Genomic DNA, 19,989 nt, shown 5'->3' with positions numbered 1-19,989 from the left:
TCTTCCCTCAGAAAGTCCACTCTGACAAGGGCCTTTCAAATGAGCAAGTGGTGGCACAGTGTGACTGGAAGACATTGGGGCAGAATCAGGTGTGCAGGTGGAGGGATGGAGTGGTTTACAGAGGCTGGCAGTGCGCCTGATGCTGGAACGGTGCGGGACCAACTCTCCTCGAGAGTGGGGTCTCTCTGTGTCCGAGTACTACTGGTGTTTATTCTAGTTAGTAACTTGTTTACTATAAAATACCTGTTTGGTAACATACTTGCTCAAGACAAACACATCAAGTGATACTTTATTGCTACAGAACAAGACAGTCATACAGTAATTGTAATATGAAAGTCCTTTCTTACTCATCTTCCTGATATATCAGAATAAGGTGTATCCTATTATATTAAGTAAAATCTTGCTTGCCATTAGAGCTTAGTCTAAATTTTTTTGTGTTAAAGGTGGCATAGGCATGCCATTGTAAACACTTGGAGCAGAGCCAGTGTTGGATCTGTCTCCATTTACCCTGATGCTTGATCTTTCTGAAATGCCTGGGGCCTCTTCCGACCACACCCGGTGATGGTAACAGTCTGAGTTGGTTCACGGCCAAGGAACTGTGGTTATTGTGTGTCCATGGGGCTTTTAGAATTGTGGGAGCACTGACCACTCCTGGAGACACAAAGAAGCAGCTGTCAGCAGGTAAACTGTGAAGGGAATGTAGTTTTGCATTTTTAGGGCCTCCTGAACTGTGTGGGCTCTTGGCTAACCCACACAGTACAGGGTCAAAGAGGTGCCAGGACACCTAAACTTGTGCTGAGACTCAGAACCAGTGTCAGCCTGTGGCCTATAGGCCGTGCACTGCTGAGCATCTCTGACCTCATCGAGATTTCGGGCAAGCCCTGAGAAGCCGTATTTTGTCACCAAGGGACAGGCACCCTTCAGCTGGCTGATCTGCTTCTGTTTGCAGGTTGAAATATGTTCTCTGTAGCATTTTGCCACCTTCCCTCTTTCTCAGAACATAGTTGGTTTCAGAACATTAAAGGGAAAGAGGAGAGTGAGGCTGAGAGACCTTCCCCTTAACTGAGCTCGCTGGGAGAGACCCGTTTGTGCCCACACTCATCTCCTCAAGCCTTGCCTTATTTTCAGCCTGGGAGGTTGAGCTTTGCCCTGCTGCCCTTCTCATCCTGCCCTGTTTGGGTTCCCTGTCTCCAGATCCCAGTCTTTCTATTTGACTGGAGTCGATCATCTGACCCTGACCCTGGCTTGGTCCAACTGTTCTTAAACTTGGGAGCAGCTCCTTGGCCTCTGCGAGGTGTCTTTCAGGCAGAGATCCTTTGGTTTCCAAGTTCACTAAGTTTTAGACTGTCTGTGAACAGGTGGGACCTGTGACAGAATGTGGAAGCTCTTTTTTATGAATTATTTGTGGGAACTCCTGTTATCCCACAATCCTTTTAGTCATGGTGGTGATGTCAAGAACTGTAGACACTTGCTAGAAAAAACAGGTACTTTTACAGTACGGGCTCAAGTGAAATTCCATCCAAGCTAATTACCTACCTTATTTTGAAATACTTCCAATCATGGTTTCTTGTTTAAATCTTGTTACTTGTGGAGAGGGAGGGGCAATATGGCGGAAGAGTAGGGTCACCTGTCCCCCACCAAATTACCTAGATAACCTTCAAATCATCCTGAAAATCTAGGAATTCGGCCTGAGATTTAAAGAGAGAACAGCTGGAATGCTACAGTGAGAAGAGTTCACGCTTCTATCAAGGTAGGAAGACGGGGGGAAAAAAGAAATAAAGAAACAAAAGGCCTCCAAGGGGGAGGGGCCCCGCAAGGAGCCGGGCTAAGGCTGGGGTGAGTGCCTGCAGGATAGGAAAGCACCTTCCCGGAGAAGCAGGAGCTGCACCAATCTTCCCGGACAGAAAGGGGCTCGCAGGGAGTTAGAGCAGGACCCCAGGAGGGCGGAGATGCCCTCAGGCTCCCTGGGACAGTAACAGACACTGCGCTCGCTCCCGGGAGACTGCGCCGAGCTCCCTAAAGGGCTGCAGCACGCCCACGGCTTGACCCCGGAGCAGCTTGGAGGGAGTCGAGCGGCGGCTCCGCAGAGAGGGGGCTGCACGGCCAGGAGCGCGAATCCAACACCGCAGGCCCAGGAGCACAGGGCGCAGGGACACAGCTCAGGATCCGACCTCCACCCGGACAGGCAGAGGCTAGGAGGGCCCAGGACAGCAAGGAAGCTCCTGCCCCAAACTGAGCAGATCAGCAGCCCCGCCCCCGGAGCATCCAGGCCCCTGCAGACGGAGAGCTCTGTAGTTACTGCGGGAGCTGAATCCAGGGCTCCAGAGCTGGCCAATGCCACTGTGGTTGTTCCTCCTGGGGCCTCACGGGATAAACAACCCCCACTGAGCCCTGCACCAGGCAGGGGGCAGAGCAGCTCCCCCAAGTGCTAACATCTGAAAATCAGCACAACAGGCCCCTCCCTCAGAAGACCAGGTAGATGGACAAGTTCCAGGGGAAGTCAAGGGACTTAAAGTATACAGAATCAGAAGATACTCCCATACTCCCCCGTGGTTTTTTCTTTCTTTCTTTTTTTTTTCTTTTTGATTGTTTCCTTCCCCCACCCTTTTTTTTCTTTCTTTCTTTTTCTTTCTCTTTTTCTTCTCTTTTTTTTCTTTTTATCTTCCTTTTTTCTTTTTTCTTTCCTTCTTTCTCTCCTCTCTTTTTCTCCTTTTCCCAATACAACTTGTTTTTGGCCACTCTGCACTGAGCAAAATGACTAAATGAAAACCTCACCTCAAAAGAAAGAATCAGAAACAGTCCTCTCACCCACAGAGTTACAAAATCTGGATTACAATTCAATGTCAGAAAGCCAATTCAGAAGCACTATTTTACAGCTACTGGTGGCTCTAGAAAAAAAGCATAAAGGACTCAAGAGACTTCATGACTGCAGAATTTAGATCTAATCAGGCAGAAATTAAAAATCAATTGAATGTAGATGCAATCCAAACTAGAAGTCCTAACGACGAGAGTTAACGAGGTGGAAGAACGAGTGAGTGACATAGAACACAAGTTGATGGCAAAGAGGGAAACTGAGGAAAAAAGAGACAAAAGACCATGAGGATAGATTAAGGGAAATAAACTACAGCCTGAGGAAGAAAAACCTATGTTTAATTGGGGTTCCCGAGGGCGCCGAAAGGGACAGAGGGCCAGAATATGTATTTGAACAAATCCTAGCTGAAAACTTTCCTAATCTGGGAAGGGAAACAGGCATTCAGATCCAGGAAATAGAGAGAACCCCCCTAAAATCAATAAAAACTGTTCAACACCTCGACATTTAATAGTGAAGCTTGCAAATTCCAAAGATAAAGAGAAGATCCTTAAAGCAGCAAGAGACAAGAAATCCCTGACTTTTATGGGGAGGAGCATTAGGGTAACAACAGACCTCTCCACAGAGACCTGGCAGGATATATTCAGGGTCCTAAATGAGAAGAACATGCAACCAAGAATACTTTATCCAGCAAGGCTCTCATTCAGAATGGAAGGAGAGATAAAGAGTTTCCAAGACAGGCAGGAACTGAAAGAATATGTGACCTCCAAACCAGCTCTGCAAGAAATTTTAAGGGGGAATCTTAAAATTCCCCTTTAAGAAGAAGTCCAGTGGAACAATCCACAAAAACAAGGACTGAATAGACATCATGATGACCCTAAACTCATATCTTTCAATAGTAACTCTGAACGTGAACGGGCTTAATGACCCCATCAAAAGCGCAGGGTTTCAGACTTGGATAAAAAAGCAGGACCCATCTATTTGCTGTCTACAAGAGATTCATTTTAGACAGAAGGACACCTACACCTGAAAATAAAAGGTTGGAGAACCATTTACCATTCAAATGGTCTCAAAAGAAAGCAGGGGTAGCCATCCTTATATCAGATAAAGTAAAATTTACCCTGAAGACTGTAGTGAGAGATGAAGAGGGGACACTATATCATATTTAAAAGATCTATCCAACAAGAGGACTTAACAATCCTCAATATATATGTCCCGAATGTGCGAGCTGCCAAATATATCAATCAATTAATAACCAAAGTGAAGAAATATTTAGATAATAATACACTTATACTTGGTGACTTCAGTCTAGTGCTTTCTACCCTCGATAGGTCTTCTAAGCACAACATCTCCAAAGAAACGAGAGCTTTAAATGATACACTGGACCAGATGGATTTCACAGATATCTACAGAACTTTACATCCAAACTCAACTGAATACACATTCTTCTCAAGTGCACATGGAACTTTCTCCAGAATAGACCACATACTGGGTCACAAATCGGGTCTGAACCGATACCAAAAGACTGGGATCGTCCCCTGCATATTCTCAGACCATAATGCCTTGAAATCAGAATTAAATCACAACAAGAAGTTTGGAAGGACTTGAAACACGTGGAGGTTAAGGACCATCCTGCTAAAAGATGAAAGGGTCAACCAGGAAATTAAGGAAGAATTAAAAAGATTCATGGAAACTAAAGAGAATGAAGATACAACTGTTCAAAATCTTTGGGATGCAGCAAAAGCAGTCCTGAGGGGGAAATACATCGCAGTACAAGCATCCATTCAACAACTGGAAAGAACTCAAATACAAAAGCTAACCTTACACATAAAGGAGCTAGAGAAAAAACAGCAAATAGATCCTACACCCAGCAGAAGAAGAGAGCTAATTAAAATTCAAGCAGAACTCAACGAAATCGAGACCAGAACTGTAGAACAGATCAATGAAACCAGGAGTTGGTTCTTTGAAAGAATTAATAAGATAGATAAACCATTAGCCAGCCTTATTAAAAAGAAGAGAGAGACGACTCAAATTAATAAAAACATGAATGAGAAAGGAGAGATCACTACCAACCCAAGGAAATACAAACGATTTTTAAAACATATTATGAACAGCTCTACGCCAATAAATTAGGCAATCTAGAAGAAATGGACGCATTCCTGGAAAGCCACAAACTACCAAAACTGAAACACCAAGAAATAGACAACCTGAACAGGCCAATAACCAGGGAGGAAATTGAAGCAGTCATCCAAAACCTCCCAAGACACAAGAGTCCAGGGCCAGATGGCTTCCCAGGGGAATTCTATCAAACGTTTAAAGAAGAAATCATACCTATTCTACTAAAGCTGTTTGGAAAGATAGAAAGAGATGGAGTACTTCCAAATTCATTCTATGAGGCCAGCATCACCTTAATTCCAAAACCAGAAAAAGACCCCACCAAAAAGGAGAATTATAGACCAATATCCCTGATGAAAATGGATACAAAAATTCTCAACAAGATACTAGCCAATAGGACCCAACAACACATTAAGAAAATTATTCACCATGACCAAGTGGGATTTATCCCCGGGACACAAGGCTGGTTCAACACTCATAAAACAATCAATGTGATTCATCATATCAGCAAGAGAAAAACCAAGAACCATATGATCCTCTCATTAGATGCAGAGAAAGCATTTGACAAAATACAGCATCCATTCCTGATCCAAACTCTTCAGAGTGTAGGGAGAGAGGGACCATTCCTCAACATCTTAAAAGCCATCTATGAAAAACCCACAGCAAATATCATTTTCAATGGGGAAGCACTGGGAGCCTTTCCCCTAAGATCAGGAACAAGACAGGGATGTCCACTCTCACCACTGCTATTCAACATAGTACTGGAAGTCCTAGCCTCAGCAATCAGACAACAAAAAGAAATAAAAGGCATTCAAATTGGCAAAGAAGAAGTCAAACTCTCCCTCTTTGCCGATGACATGATACTCTACATAGAAAACCCAAAAGACTCCACCCCAAGATTGCTAGAACTCGTACAGCAATTTGGTAGCATGGCAGGATACAAAATCAATGCCCAGAAATTAATGGCATTTCTATACACTAACAATGAGACTAAAGAAAGAGAAATTAAGGAGTCAATCCCATTTACAATTGCACCCAAAAGCCTAAGATACCTAGGAATAAACCTAACCAAAGAGGTAAAGGATCTATACCCTAAAAACTATAGAACACTCCGGAAAGAAATTGAGGAAGACACAAAAAGATGGAAAAATCTTCCATGCTCATGGATTGGCAGAATTAATATTGTGAAAATGTTAATGTTACCCAGGGCGATTTACACGTTTAATGCAATCCCTATCAAAATACCATGGACTTTCTTCAGAGAGTTAGAACAAATTATTTTAAGATTTGTGTGGAATCCGAAAAGACCCCGAATAGCCAGGGGAATTTTAAAAAAGAAAACCAGATCTGGGGGTATCACAATGCCAGATTTCAGGTTGTACTACAAAGCTGTGGTCATCAAGACAGTGCGGTACTGGCACAAAAACAGACACTTAGATCAATGGAACAGAATAGAGAACCCAGAAGTGGACCCTCAACTTTATGGTCAACTAATATTCAACAAAGGAAGAAAGACTATCCACTGGAAGAAAGACAGTCTCTTCAATAAAATGGTTTGGGAAAATTGGACATCCGCATGCAGAAGAATGAAACTAGACCACTCTCTTTCACCATACACAAAGATAAACTCAAAATGGATGAAAGATCTAAACGTGAGACAAGATTCCCTCAAAATCCTAGAGGAGAACACAGGCAACACGCTTTTTGAACTCGGCCACAGTAACTTCTTGCAAGATACGTCCACCAAGGCAAAAGAAACAAAAGCAAAAATGAACCATTGGGACTTCATCAAGATAAGAAGCTTTTGCACAGCAAAGGATACAGTCAACAAAACTCAAAGACAACCTACAGAATGGGAGAAGATATTTGCAAATGACATATCAGATAAAGGGCTAGTTTCCAAGATCTATAAAGAACTTATTAAACTCAACAGCAAAGAAACAAACAATCCAATCATGAAATGGGCCAAAGACATGAAGAGAAATCTCAGAGAGGAAGACATAGACATGGCCAATAGGCACATGGGAAAATACTCCGCATCAGTGGCCATCAGGGAATACAAATCCAAACCACAATGATATACCACCTCACACCAGTGAGAATGGGGAACATTAACAAGGCAGGAAACCACAAATGTTGGAGAGGATGCGGAGAAAAGGGAGCCCTCTTACACTGTTGGTGGGAATGTGAACTGGTGCAGCCACTCTTGAAAACAATCGGATCTAAAGATCTAAAGTTAGATCTATTTTTTCTTCTGAAGAAATCATTTCACATGAATTCTTCTTTCCTACTTGTTGCTTCTTCACACCTCATCATTTTTTGGACTTTCTCCAGGATCTCCACATCTCCTGAGAGGCCTGCAAACCTGAGCTAGGTCATTATGCTAGCCACGGTTTGCCCAGCACATGGAAGGAATGAGGAAACGGGCTTTTATCTAAAGGTTTGCCCGTTTGTATTTAGACTTCAGGGTCTTCCGAGGGACTCAGTTTTGTATTGTGACTGCTGCCCAGGGATGTGCACCATGTCGTGGGAGGCTCAGACGGTCTTCCAGGCTTCTCTTTACCCTGTAGCTTAATTTCCCGTGTTTCCTGTGTTGTGCACTTCTTTGTGTCCAGCTGTGATTTCAGCTGATTCCCACTTGAGGGTATTTTAGGTTCTGGTGAGAAATCTGAGAACCTGAATTGAAAGTTTGTAGCCGAACTACCCACATGTTGCCAAAATGCTGAGCATTGGGCATGGAGCTAGGCCACCCTTGGTGGGGTCGTCGCAATAAGATGGGGAGAACACAGCTCCTCCTCTGCTTAGTGAGTGATTGTGGATCATGGTCCTCGTGGTAACTTCACCTGAGGAGGATTTTACATCCCTGTGTGGTTTGTTTTTTGCAGAAATGAAACCACCTGTTTCATATGATGGCTGTAGATTGAGAAGGTAAAACTGGAATCACCATGTGTGATTGAAAGGGTCTTTAGAGTCTTAGATTCCCAAGGAACTGAACATGTGGCCTCATTTAAAACTATTTATGACTGTTAAGCTTGAGTTCAACATAGGATGCTGTGGGAACTAATTCTTTAATATCTTTTGACTTGGTGGACTTTCTTTTCCTTTCTGGTTTTTATAGCAGTGAAGTGACATGCGTGAGCCTGGCCTAATGAAGAATTTTCTCCTGACACATCCAAGACTGTCGGGAGTGTTGGAATTCCCATGCTGTCATCCATCATGTTGTGTCCCAGCTTGCCTTGCAGACTCCAGAGTCTGTGGATGATTAGGGGAAAACAAAATAAAACACATTCCAGGAAAAAAAGGAACTGGCAAAGTGTAGCTCAGCAGCTGTCACCTCTTTAATGAGCTGGGCCACTGTAGCTGTTGACCTCTGCTGCCGCTTCTCCATTGCTTTTTTATTTTTTTATCTTACAACATTGATTAGGCAGTTAAACTAGATACACATTGTTTTTGTGAATATTAAAGCTTTTGAGGATATGTGGTAATATTGGAAATTAGGCTTTATTTTTCTCATCAGGAAAGAGTCAGGTTTTTACTTTATCCTGGACCATCTTGCATGGCCAAAGTGCCTTTCCGGGTTGGGCATTAGGGAGTGGCAGGGAGGTTGTCAGTGATCCAGGAGCTACCTGGGTGGTTTGTGAAGACACGGTGTGAACACTGCCTTGAGGTCCCCTCACAAAGTGCTGTAGAATTTTCTGGGTGTGGTCATTGCTGAGCAAGGTAGATTGTGCCTTTGTATCTCAGCCAGAACCACCATCCATTTCCCTCCAGTGGACAAATGTGCGGGAATCAATTCTGGAAACAAAGGTAGGTTTTGTATTGTAGGCTTTGTGGTTTCTACAGGTTCCTGTGATGGATTTCTTGAAATGTTAACATCTCTTTCTCTCTCTTTCTTGATAATCCAGTTACCAGAAAAACTCATAAGCAAATACAACTGGATTAAGCAGTGGAAACTTGGACTGAAATTTAAGGGGAAGAACGAGGACCTGGTTGATAAAATAAAGGAGTCTCTCACATTACTAAGGAAGAAGGTTCGGAATCTGTAGTGTTTTTCCTATGATAAGTGTAAAACTCTCACTCCTGATTGCCCCAGCAGACCACATGCCTATGGCTGGTATTTAGACAATTTAATTTAAATGAACACAAACTCTTCCTGTTAAGTCTTTGGTAAAGTGTAGAAATAGCAACATCATTTATTATGTTCACTGAAATGTTTATTTTCTTAAAAGGAAACCTTAAACGTGATCTTTGTTCCATGTCATATTGACAAGTTTCAGGGATAATCTGTAGTTTCTATTTCCTAGAGTAGTAGCAATGATATGGATGTGTATTTATTAAGTTCTTTGCAATTATGTTTGTGTTTTAAGTTTCTAAAAACTGTCCCTATTAGACTTGTTTTCATCTGAATGATTGTCCAGTGAGTAGATTTAGTAACTTATCTTTTTTTTGAAGATTTACTTATTTATTTGGGAGAGAGAAGAAAGCGTGCACAAGAGTGAGAAGTGTAGGGGGTGGGGAGAGAGAGAGAGAGAGAATGAATGAATCCCAAGCAGACTCCCTCATTGAGCATAGAGCCCAAAATGGGTAGGCCGTATCTCATGATCCTGAGATTCGTGACTGGAGCTGAAACCAAGAGTCAGATGCTTAACCAAGTGTGCCACTCAGGCACTCCAGTAACTTTTCTTTTGAAGACTGTCATGAGGGTTTCTCTGAAACAATCATAGGGAGAACTTGGTTGGCTGATTCCCAGTGATTTGGTTATTATAATGTATCCCTTTCTGGAGTATTCCATGGGTTTTGGAGGTACTGCTTAGATACTGCCCCACATAGACCACTAGGTTGCTTGCCTTGGAAGAGTTTGAAGTTCTCACCAGGAACCCTGAGTTCAGGGCCTGCTGATTGCTCCAGGCTTTGTAGATGTTGGGGGAGGCTGGTAAGGAGGTGTCAGATGGCTTTCAGGAGTCCTTTAGCACTTTCCCCTGGTGTTGCTCTGTTTCCTCCAGTATGATCTGCCAGCCAGTTAGACTTTCAGCTCTACGAGAGTCTGTCTTGCTCGTTCCTTTTCACCCAGTATCCAGCACCAAGCCTGACACATAATAGGCGTTTGGTAAATACATCGTTTAGTGAATGAACTGAAGGCCTTGACCTCCTGGAACCTAGTTTTTATTTACAAATGTAAGAAGTGTTTTATCAAAAGTACACTGTCAAACGAAGTTTAGGGATTGAGAGATTGTGACAAGAGAAGGAAATAGAGATTCTGTTCTTGTTGTCACTTGGCGTGGAGCACAAGGTTTGTGGGGGCCAGGGACCCCAGGATCTAGGTTAGGTGAGGGCTGAGAGTAGGACTCTGGCTACATGAGTGAATGGGAAGGCTCTTCAGCTCAGCCACTGGTGACAATTTCCTTTTCATCCTTTTTAAGGTTTTGTAAAATTGCAACTTTTGCTGTATTAAGTGTGTGTACTGTAACCAGATCCTCATTTTGATGAATGTTTAAGTGTTTCCAATTTATAATAACATTAAAATTATTCCTTAATAATCTGAGCCAGCATTACTAGTACTTTCTGTGTGCCAGGCTGTGTCCTAAATGTTTCATGTGTAGTTTAATTCTCATAACTACCAAGGTGTTGTTGCTGTTATCCCCATTTTAAAGATGAGGAAACTAAAATCTGGAAGTCCTTTAATGCCCAACAAAAAGTCACCACCTGCTTGGTAGCAAGGCTTTCATTCCATCCTGACTCTCCTGACTCTAGAGCCATGCTCTTGATTGTCAGCTAGGTCTACTTCTGGAAAATAAGAGATGCTTCAACTACATATTGAAGAGAATCCTTTGGTACAGTCATTACCATTAAAATTTACTATTGAATTTAGAATTTTAATGGTTTTTGAAAGCAACAGTTGTTACTGGTTTATTCATAAGGACTAGTTCACTTTGGAATCTCTTTAACTAAAAAGCGCATATATTTTAGAGTTTTCTCATTCACTTAGAGAGTTTGTCCATGTTAGTTGAATACCTAGTGCTCTGCTTTATTCTTAATTGGAAGTCAGTAAAAATTTCCTGAGTAGATGTATTCATTTGAAACTCCATGTATATTTTAAGGAAGTTAGAGGGGTGGGTTTAGTAAAGTAACATTCAAGCGACCTCACAATCTTCCTTGCCCATCTTCATTTTTGCAAGTTGGTTTGGTGTTTCTGGGTGGTAAGTGCTCCCATTAGCCACTGAAGGGAAGGTATAATTTTAGCTACCCCTCACAGCTTCACACATACACACCATATTTGCTCCTCCATTTAGTATTTCTGAGTGACTGGTTCAGTTTCATTGTCTAGGAGGTTAGGGGACTTGAAAATTCCATTCCATGGCATCACTACTTCTCAGTGCATTGTACTTTTGTTTTAAATTAATGGGAAATAAGGGATTTGTGTGGTCTATAGAGTGTACCATTGTTTGAGCTAGAAACTTGAATGTTGTGAGGATTGGCATGTGACCCATGGCCTCCTATTTTTGAAAATAATTTTGTGTTCATAGTATGGAAGTATACCAGGTTTTAGAGCAAACATTTCATTGTTATGTAACTTTCTTGTTGTAGTGGGCAGGCTTGGCAGAGATGCGAACTGCTGAAGCAAGGCAGGTAGCTTGTGATGAACTGTTCATGAATGAGGAAGAAGAATATAGCCTCTACGAAGCTGTAAAATTTCTAATGCTAAACAGAGCCATTGAACTATATGATGATAAAGAGAACGGAAAGGAAGTACCATTTTTCTCTGTGCTTCTGTTTGCTCGGGACACATCGAATGATCCTGGACAGCTGCTGAGGAACCATCTAAACCAGGTGGGACACACTGGAGGCCTTGAACAGGTGAGTTGTGCTTTTGGATATGTATTATTCCAAAACAGCAGCTTTAATCATCAAACATTATTTCACAGCTTCTGTAGGCCAAAAATTCTGGAGCAGCTTGGTTGTGTGGTTCTGCTTAGGGTCTCAAGGATGGCTGCAGTCCTGTGTTGTTCAGGGCTACAGTTGTCTGTGGGCCCAACTGGGCTGGAGGGTCCACTTCCCACATGGTGCAACTACCTGGTTGTTGGCAGAGGCCTGATCGGTAGTTAGAAGGAGGGTTTTAGTTTCTTGACATGTGGGCCCTTCCATAGTGTTGCTTGAGTGGCCTTGGGACATGATGGCTGACTTCTCTCAACATATGAAGTGATCCAAGAATAGAGCAAGGAGGAAGCCACAGTGTGTTTGATGATCTCGTCTTGGAAGTTATACACTGTTGTTTACACCAGTCTATTTATTAAGAACAAGTCACTAAATCCGTCCCAAACTCAATGGAGAACATTGAAAAGCATTCCATCCAGCTTTTCAAGTGAGGAGTGCAAAAGAATTGTGGGGCTGTTTTGTAACCACCAGATTAATTTCAGCCTGGGCTTGCTTTTGTGGGATACTGGGTGGGATCAGTACCCTTACGCCTGGCAGTTTACAAATAGATGAAGCAAAGAGTTTTATTATTTAATCTTGGCAGCCGTAGGCATATTAGATAGCGTCCTTTAAAAATAGAAATAGGGTCACCGTACCCAGTAGAGACCAGCCTGCTCTTGGATCTTTTACAGATATGCTAAGTTTAGAGTTCTACACAGAGACCCAAAGCAGTACTGTCCCATGACTTACCACACAATTGTCTATCTTTAGTGTCCTCATTATATTATCTTAAAAAGTTTATAAAGTCTTTTTTAGTGGAATAGCTAGCTACTAAAGTAGCATTTAAGGTTATCCATCCAAAGTGCTACCTTTGTACTTAGGTAGCTGACTCTCCTGCTTGCCTTTTCCTGGTGTGTAGCAAAGGGCCAAGGCTGATGGTCACTGCTGGGCCAGGCAGAATTGAAAGTGACTGCTTAACCCACGTACCTGAACTCAGAGTGTAGGTTCCTTATGCCTCCCGAACCTCAGCACCTCCCTTCAGTACAAAGCATGGTGCAGCATGGTTTGCATATTAGACCGAAGTTGGTTCTTTTGGAGTCCCCACAAAGTGTACTGTAATGGCGAGTCCATTTTTGAAAACATAACTGTATTGGGAAACAATTTACATGCCATAAAGTTTATCCTTTTGAAGTGTGTTTTTAGGGTGTTTATAGAGTTTTGTGGTCATCCCTGTAGTCTAATTTTAGACTATTTTATCACCACTAAAGGATACCCTGTACTCGTTAGTACTAATTCCCCCTCCCCTAGCCCCAGACAGCCACTAGTCTGCTTTTCTGTTTCGGTAGATTTGCCTACTTGGGGCATTTCCTAGAAGTGGAATCATATAATATGTGGTCTTTTGTGACTCGCATCTTTCACTCAGCATAGTGTTTTCAAGACTCATTCATATTGTAAGACATGTCACAAACAATATTCCATCATATAGTCATACGACATTCATTCATTGGTTGATGGACATCTGGGGTCTTTCTGCTTTTTTTAGCTATTGTGAATAATTCTATTATGAACATTTATGTACAGGTTTTTTTTGTGTGGGCACATGTTTTCCTTTCTCGTGGGTATATACCTGGGATATACTTCTTTTTTTCTTTAATTGAAGTTCACATAACATAAAATTAACCATTTTAAAGTATATGACCCATTGGTTCTTAGTACATTTACTAAGTTCCAAAATATTTTCATCACCCCAAAATAAAACTTGGTGCCTGTTAAGTAGTTATGCTTCATTTATTATCTGTTTGATTATAACTGTTCTGGTGGGTCTGAAAGGGAATCTCATTGTAGTTTTGGCTTGTGTTCCTCTAATGACTTTTCATGTGCTTATTGTCCATTTTCATATCTTTTTTGGATTAATGTCTGTTGTATTTAGATCCTTTGCCCAATTTTTAAACTGGTCATTTTTTTAAAAATCGTTATAAAAGTTCTTTATGTATTCTGGATACAAGTCCCTTATCAGACAGTATATTTTGGATGATCTGCTTATTTGTAGCAGCCACTAGAAAAGTCTGGGTACTGGGCCCATGAGGTGAAAGAGAGGTTGCAGCATAGCTGTGCTGTGCCCTGCCTGGAGCACCTCTGCATACCTGTTTGCTCTTTTCCCCAGGTTGAAATGTTCCTTCTTGCGTATGCTGTGCGCCATACCATTCAGGTGTACCGGCTCTCCAAGTACAGCACTGAAGAATTCATCACGGTCTACCCCACTGATCCGCCCATGGACTGGCCTGTGGTGACGTTGATTGCTGAAGATGATCGGCACTACAACATCCCTGTGAGAGTGTGCGAGGAAACGAGTCTGTGAGATGCGTGCCTGGACAGCCTGGCAATGTGGCCAAGGTGCACAGCCAACTCCTTGGCTCAGGCCTTTGGACTCCAGGTCTCTTACAATGACCCATGGGAACTCTTGGGCCCTATGAGCCAAGCTGGACTGGGCTGTTCTGAAGACAACTTTTGATAATAAGAGTTAACCAAGTGTTTTCCCTCATCTTTAATGCAATAACTTTCACTGGGGGCCTTCAGAGCACTTCTTTTGGAAGGTACAAGGTACATCTTCTCCATAAAGCAAATCTTTTGTATCAGAGGAGACTCATTTTGGAGAGGTATCTGTTCTTTATGTCTCAAAATCAAATTCTCTTTAATTGTAAACTGGCTCTCAGTTTTTTCTTAAGATAGAGTTTTTTGTTTTGGTGGTAATGGGTCTCTTCAGTGCCCTTCCTATGCAATTCAGCTTACGTGGCATAACTCTGGGATGCAGTCTGTTAGTGGCACACTCATAATATCCTCTGACAGTCTTGTTGAGTGATGGTGTGGATTTACCTGTTAATTAAAGTTATTCTAAGCAGATTGTCTCATAGAAAATTAAAAACTGGGTCCAAAAAGGAGTTATTTGAAGGCTAGAGAAGGAGCTGCAGGAGGCATGTGATGGCACCTGAATTCCTGACTCTGAGAATGTGACAGGTGCCTGAAGTCCCTGGTGCTTCCTGCAGGTGGTGCACTGTCAGCCAGGTGAGCACTGCTCGTAGTTGAGTTATAGCATTGGGTTCCTAGTGATTTTCCATTTCATAGACGTGCCTGCTTTATAGTCAGAACAGTGCTAAGATCCACCTGGTCTTTTAGAGGAGGAAGCCAAGGCTGGGTGACTTAAGGCACTGCTCTGAGTTCAGGAGGTGGTGAGCTGGATCTCAGTCTTCCTGTGCCCTTTTCATGGGTTGGTTTTGAGGGTGCTTCCACTGCCAAATTCGTGTTCCTGCCGGAGGATGAGTAACACAGCAAAGCGTCTGAGATTTTTCATCAGTAAGATGAAGCAGAAACATGTACTAAACCTAAGTACGCAAGTGTGGCTGAGTGGCATCTGCCTGTGATTTGGTTCAGGAAGTCTGAGGGAGGGGGGTGTTCCTGGTGGTGAATGATTGCTGCCCAGAGGCCTGGTTGCACGTGGTTAGGGCTGAGTTATCCACAGGGGGTGTGGGCTGTGTCCATTGTTTTCAGGGACCAGACATCACTCTAGTGCTGTATCAACATTTGTGAAGGTAGTACACCCTGAGGGACCCAAGCTTTATTTTATAATAATAAAAACCTCTACTTGGCTCAATAGTATGGTTAATAAGCTATTAAATGTTTTTGGGGAGTGGCAAACCTTTTTTTGAAAATGTAAGTTTTGCTTTATACTTAAAAATAAATTTTTTTTGAGAAAATTCAGAGGACACACAAAACTATGCAGACTGTTACATTAGTATTTTCCCATTACCTCATCAGTAATATTCACCACATTTTTGGGAGGTGTTTATTCTTCAGAGTGTTTGAATCAAGTTCTGCTCCGAACGTGTGTGAATGTGTTGAAGAGGCTTTATGTTTTTCACTGTGAAATGTAATGGTGCTTCGAATAAGGAGGTACTGAGAAGCCAAATTAATAATAATGACTTATTGGCTTTGAGGCTTCATTTTAGTATTTGCAACTGTACAATAATAGGAAATGCTTACTGTTTATTCTTATGCATTTTCCAAAGCACACTTAAAACGTTTCAGCACAAGGCATGGGAGTCTCTGTCCTCCAGGGTGTACGCTGAGTTTGATGGTCCATACCTACTATTGAATTGAAGAATAGTCATGACCATCTGTCTTTGCATTTTGAAAATGTTCTGATCTTTGTGAACTTGAACTGGATTTCTGGGCAACTTAATTGTTTACATGCATACTTTTTTCTTGTTCCTGCCTGTAGTATTGTTCGAGTGTGCAGAAATTGTGGCCTTTACCACCACAATGATAGAAGTTTGAAAGTATGCGTTTAAGTGGCATTCTGACCCCAGGCTTTCTTGGACTCTGCTCTCAGACTGTCACTCAGGCTTAGTGGGATCACAGCATCGGAGAGGCAAAGCTTTCAAAGAAACAGGACTTCAGGAAATAGAAAAGATTGGCCGACTTTAAAGAATAACGTTTCTTTGTTGTGACATGCAACGTCAGTTGCCTAGAATCTTGATTCTATGAATCATTCCTGGTCATGGGCTGGTCGGGTGGCAGCACCAGAATAGAAATTGCATTGAGACTGAAGTGGATGCAGGATATCTATTTAGAGGGGGTCTCTGAAGTGATAATAAGGTTCTAGAAGAAGAGAAAGCAGTGGTAACTACAGTGTGTTTACTTTAATTCCCAGAGCTTATTGCCAGAGCTCAGAGATTTTTGGACCCTATAATCTTGGCAGAAAGAGATCTCTATCCTAAGCAGGCATGACTTATGCCTTTGTGCTTATTTAAGGCACATTTAAATCTGAACGACTTTCCCTATGCGGAGTTCCCTGGAATCCCTGGAATGAACACTGCTTCTTCAGGACCTCTCCTGCCTCCTCCCCTCACTTGCTTAGCTCCTTCTGCAGGTACTGATGGCACTCACGTCGGGACCAGTGATGATCACAGTGGGCGACTAGAGGCCAGGATCTTGTTTCTCACTTGTGATCGTAACCTAGGTAGGATTTGATCTAAGTGTTTGCAGTTCCTTGTCTTTAGAATATGGCATATCCTAACATGTCTTCGATGCACTGAAGAGGATTGACTCTACTTTCCTGGTAGAGCCATTGACACTTGTATTAGATGTTTGTTATTGAGTTAAGTAAGATATGATGCTAAGTTTTCAGACATTGTCTTTGTATCCTTTCATTATTTAGTTCCTTCTGGGTGTAGGGTTACCAAGTAAAAACTTCAGTCCACATGAGTCTTAACACCTCTGTCAGAGGAAACATCTTTTGTGGGTTTTTATGTGCTTTTTTATTTAAGAGGCTATGTTTTCCCTCCTGCTCTACCCCTCGCACCAAGGTGCTGTCTCACCTCTGTATCCATGGTCTGCTTCCTGAAGGTCTCCCTGAGAATGGCCTTTAGGTGCTCTGTCTCCTGCCTTTGCTGCTCTAACTCTCATACTAGTGCTGCACATGCATCAGACTCAAATAGACTTCCCAGCTGTCTCTTCTTTTTGGTGTTAAAATAACGTTTGATTATTTTCTTTTTCTCTCTTGTAAGCATTACTTTGCAAGTACTCCCACTTGGAAGACCCAAAGTATTTTCAGAATTGTAAACCTCTAAGGAGTCTTACTGGTAGGCATACATAGAAATAAATGTCTTTGGGCAGCCCCGGTGGTGCAGCGGTTTAGTGCCGCCTGCAGCCCAGGGCGTGATCCTGGAGACCTGGGATCGAGTCCCGCATCGGGCTTCCTGCATGGGGCCTGCTTCTCCCTCTGCCTGTGTCTCTGCCTCTCTCTCGCTCTCTCTAAATGAATAAATAAATAGAATCTTTAAAAAAAAAAAAAAAAGAAAGAAAGAAATGTCTTTGACAAACCATGAGAGACTCCTAACTGGGAAACGAATGAGGGGTAGTGGAAGGGGAGGTGGGCAGGGGGATGGGGTGACTGGGTAATGGGCACTGAGGAGGGCATTTGATGGGATGAGTACTAGGTATTACACTATATGTAGGCAAATCGAGCTCCAATGATATATATATATATTTAAAAAGCCTGTGACTACTTAGAACACAATGAAAAGGAGGTTCTCTGTGTGTTTGAAGTGCATCTGAAATGTGTGTGAAAGGCATAGAATTCCCACGTTCAGCAGAAGGTAGGGCACAGTATCAAGTAACTTACAAAAATGGCCGAAGGAACTGATTTAAGAGTAAAAATGTCATTTAAAACAACATGGCTCATGGGGCGGGGGGAGGGGGGGGCTCAGGTGGTGAAGTGTCAGACTCTTGATCTAGACCCAGGTTGATGCCTACCTTGGGCTCAGTGCTGGGTGTGAAGCCTACTTCAACAACAACAAAAAGACAAAACAGATGCCAGACAGACCTCCTGGCCTGTGTTACAAGTGGATAAAAATCTGTTTCACAGAGTTAAGTATATTGCATTTCCATTGCAACTCCACACTGACTTTTGAGATAGGTTCTAATGGCCTATGTGAGAGGCTAGTTGAAAGCTGCATTCAAGGAATGCTTGTTTTTCACAGTTAAGTACAGTGCATAATCCCTTTCATTATTTCTTATATTCCCTGTATGAGTGAAAACATATGATAATTGTCCTTCTCCAGTTGACTTACTTCACTCTGCATAATACCCTCCAGTTCCAACCATGTCAAAGCAAATGGTGGATATTCATTCTTTCTGATGGCTGAGTAATATTCCATTGTATATATAGACCACATCTTTTTCCATTCATCAGGACAGTCACATTTCCAATGAGCCTCCCTACGTACTTTTCAGAGATGTTCTAACTCTCTTATGTGGGAAGCTTGTTGAAAGCTCTGCATTTAAGGAAAGCTGGTTTCTTACAGTTAAGTACAGGGCATGTCCTTGCACCTCCATAACTATTGTTGATGTAGGTTCTAGGCCCTTCTGTGAGATGCTGGTTGAAAGGTGCATCAAGGAACACTTGTGTCTCAGTTCTAAGTATATCGCATTTCCACTGTGCCTCCACACATTCTGTTGAGATAGGTTCTACCTCACTTACGTGACAGGTTTGTTGAAAGCTACATTCCCCAAAGCTTGTCTCTCACAGCAAAGTACAATGTATATCCTATGTGCCTCCATACCTACTTTCAGTGATGTTCTAACTGCCTTGTGTGAAAGGCTAGTTGAAAAGTGCATTCAGGAATACCTTGTTTCTCAGAGTGAGGTATATGGCATATCCATTGCACCTCACAACCTACTTTTGAGGTAGATTTTAACTCCCTTATTTGAGAGACTTGTTGAAAGCTGAAATCAAGGAATGCTTGTTTCTCACAGTGAAGTACAGTGCATTTCCAATGTGCCTCCATACATACTTTTGAGAGATGTTCTAACTTCCTTAAATCAGAGGCTATTGGAAGGCTGCCATCAACAATGGTTGTTTCTCATACTTAAGTACATTGCATTTCCATTGGGCCTCCACACTTTCTGTTGAGACAGGTTCTAACTCCATTGTGTGACAGTCTATTTGTAAGTTGCATTCAAGGAATGGTTGTTTCTGAGTATTAACTATATTACATTTCCAGTGGGCCTCCAATAATTCTGTTGAGGTAGGTTGTAACTCCTTATATGGGAAGCTAGTTGACTGCTGCATTCAAGGAAAGCTTGTTTCTCACATTTAAATATATGGCATATCCCTTGCACCTTTACACCTACTGTTGAGATAGGTTCTAGGCCTTATGTGAAATGCTAGGTGAAAGATGCATTCAAAGAACCCTTGCATCTTAGAGTACAACATATCGCATTTAGATTGCACCTCCATACCAACTTTTCAGATAGGTTCTCACCCACTTATGTGAGAAGTGACTTGAAAGGTGGATTCAACACCGCTTGTTTCTCAGAGTTTAGTATATTGATTTCCAGTACACCTCCACATGTACTATGTAGAGAGGACCTAACACCCGCATGTGAAGAGCTAGTTGAAACCCACAATCAAGCGCCGCTTATTTCTCAAAGTTAAGTATATCTCATTTCCATTGCACCTCCACATGTACTGTGTAGATAGAGCCCAACACCCTAAAGTGAGAGGCTAGTAGAAACCTGCATTCAAGCAGCACTTGTTTTTTTGTTTTGTTTTTTACTTCTTAATAAATTAATTTTTATTGGTGTTCACTTTA

General features: G+C 42.2%; 1 protein-coding gene across 3 annotated transcripts in view; it reads left to right on the top strand.

The window, feature by feature from the left end:
- Positions 1 to 14,479, top strand: part of OTULIN (OTU deubiquitinase with linear linkage specificity) — a 37,667-nt gene extending 23,188 nt beyond the window's left edge. For all 3 annotated transcript variants that reach the window (XM_055307700.1, XM_055307701.1, XM_055307699.1), the window contains 3 exons: positions 8,830 to 8,955; positions 11,510 to 11,779; positions 14,001 to 14,479. In XM_055307700.1, the coding sequence (XP_055163675.1) occupies positions 8,830 to 8,955; positions 11,510 to 11,779; positions 14,001 to 14,195 (591 nt within the window). In that variant the 3' untranslated portion in view covers positions 14,196 to 14,479. The remainder of the gene's footprint in view (positions 1 to 8,829; positions 8,956 to 11,509; positions 11,780 to 14,000) is intronic.
- The last annotated feature ends 5,510 nt before the right edge of the window (positions 14,480 to 19,989 follow it).

Source organism: Nyctereutes procyonoides, unplaced genomic scaffold (assembly GCF_905146905.1).
Source record: "Nyctereutes procyonoides isolate TBG_1078 unplaced genomic scaffold, NYPRO_anot_genome, whole genome shotgun sequence".
NCBI lineage: Eukaryota > Metazoa > Chordata > Mammalia > Carnivora > Canidae > Nyctereutes > Nyctereutes procyonoides.
This window is presented reverse-complemented; position numbering and strand designations above follow the sequence as displayed.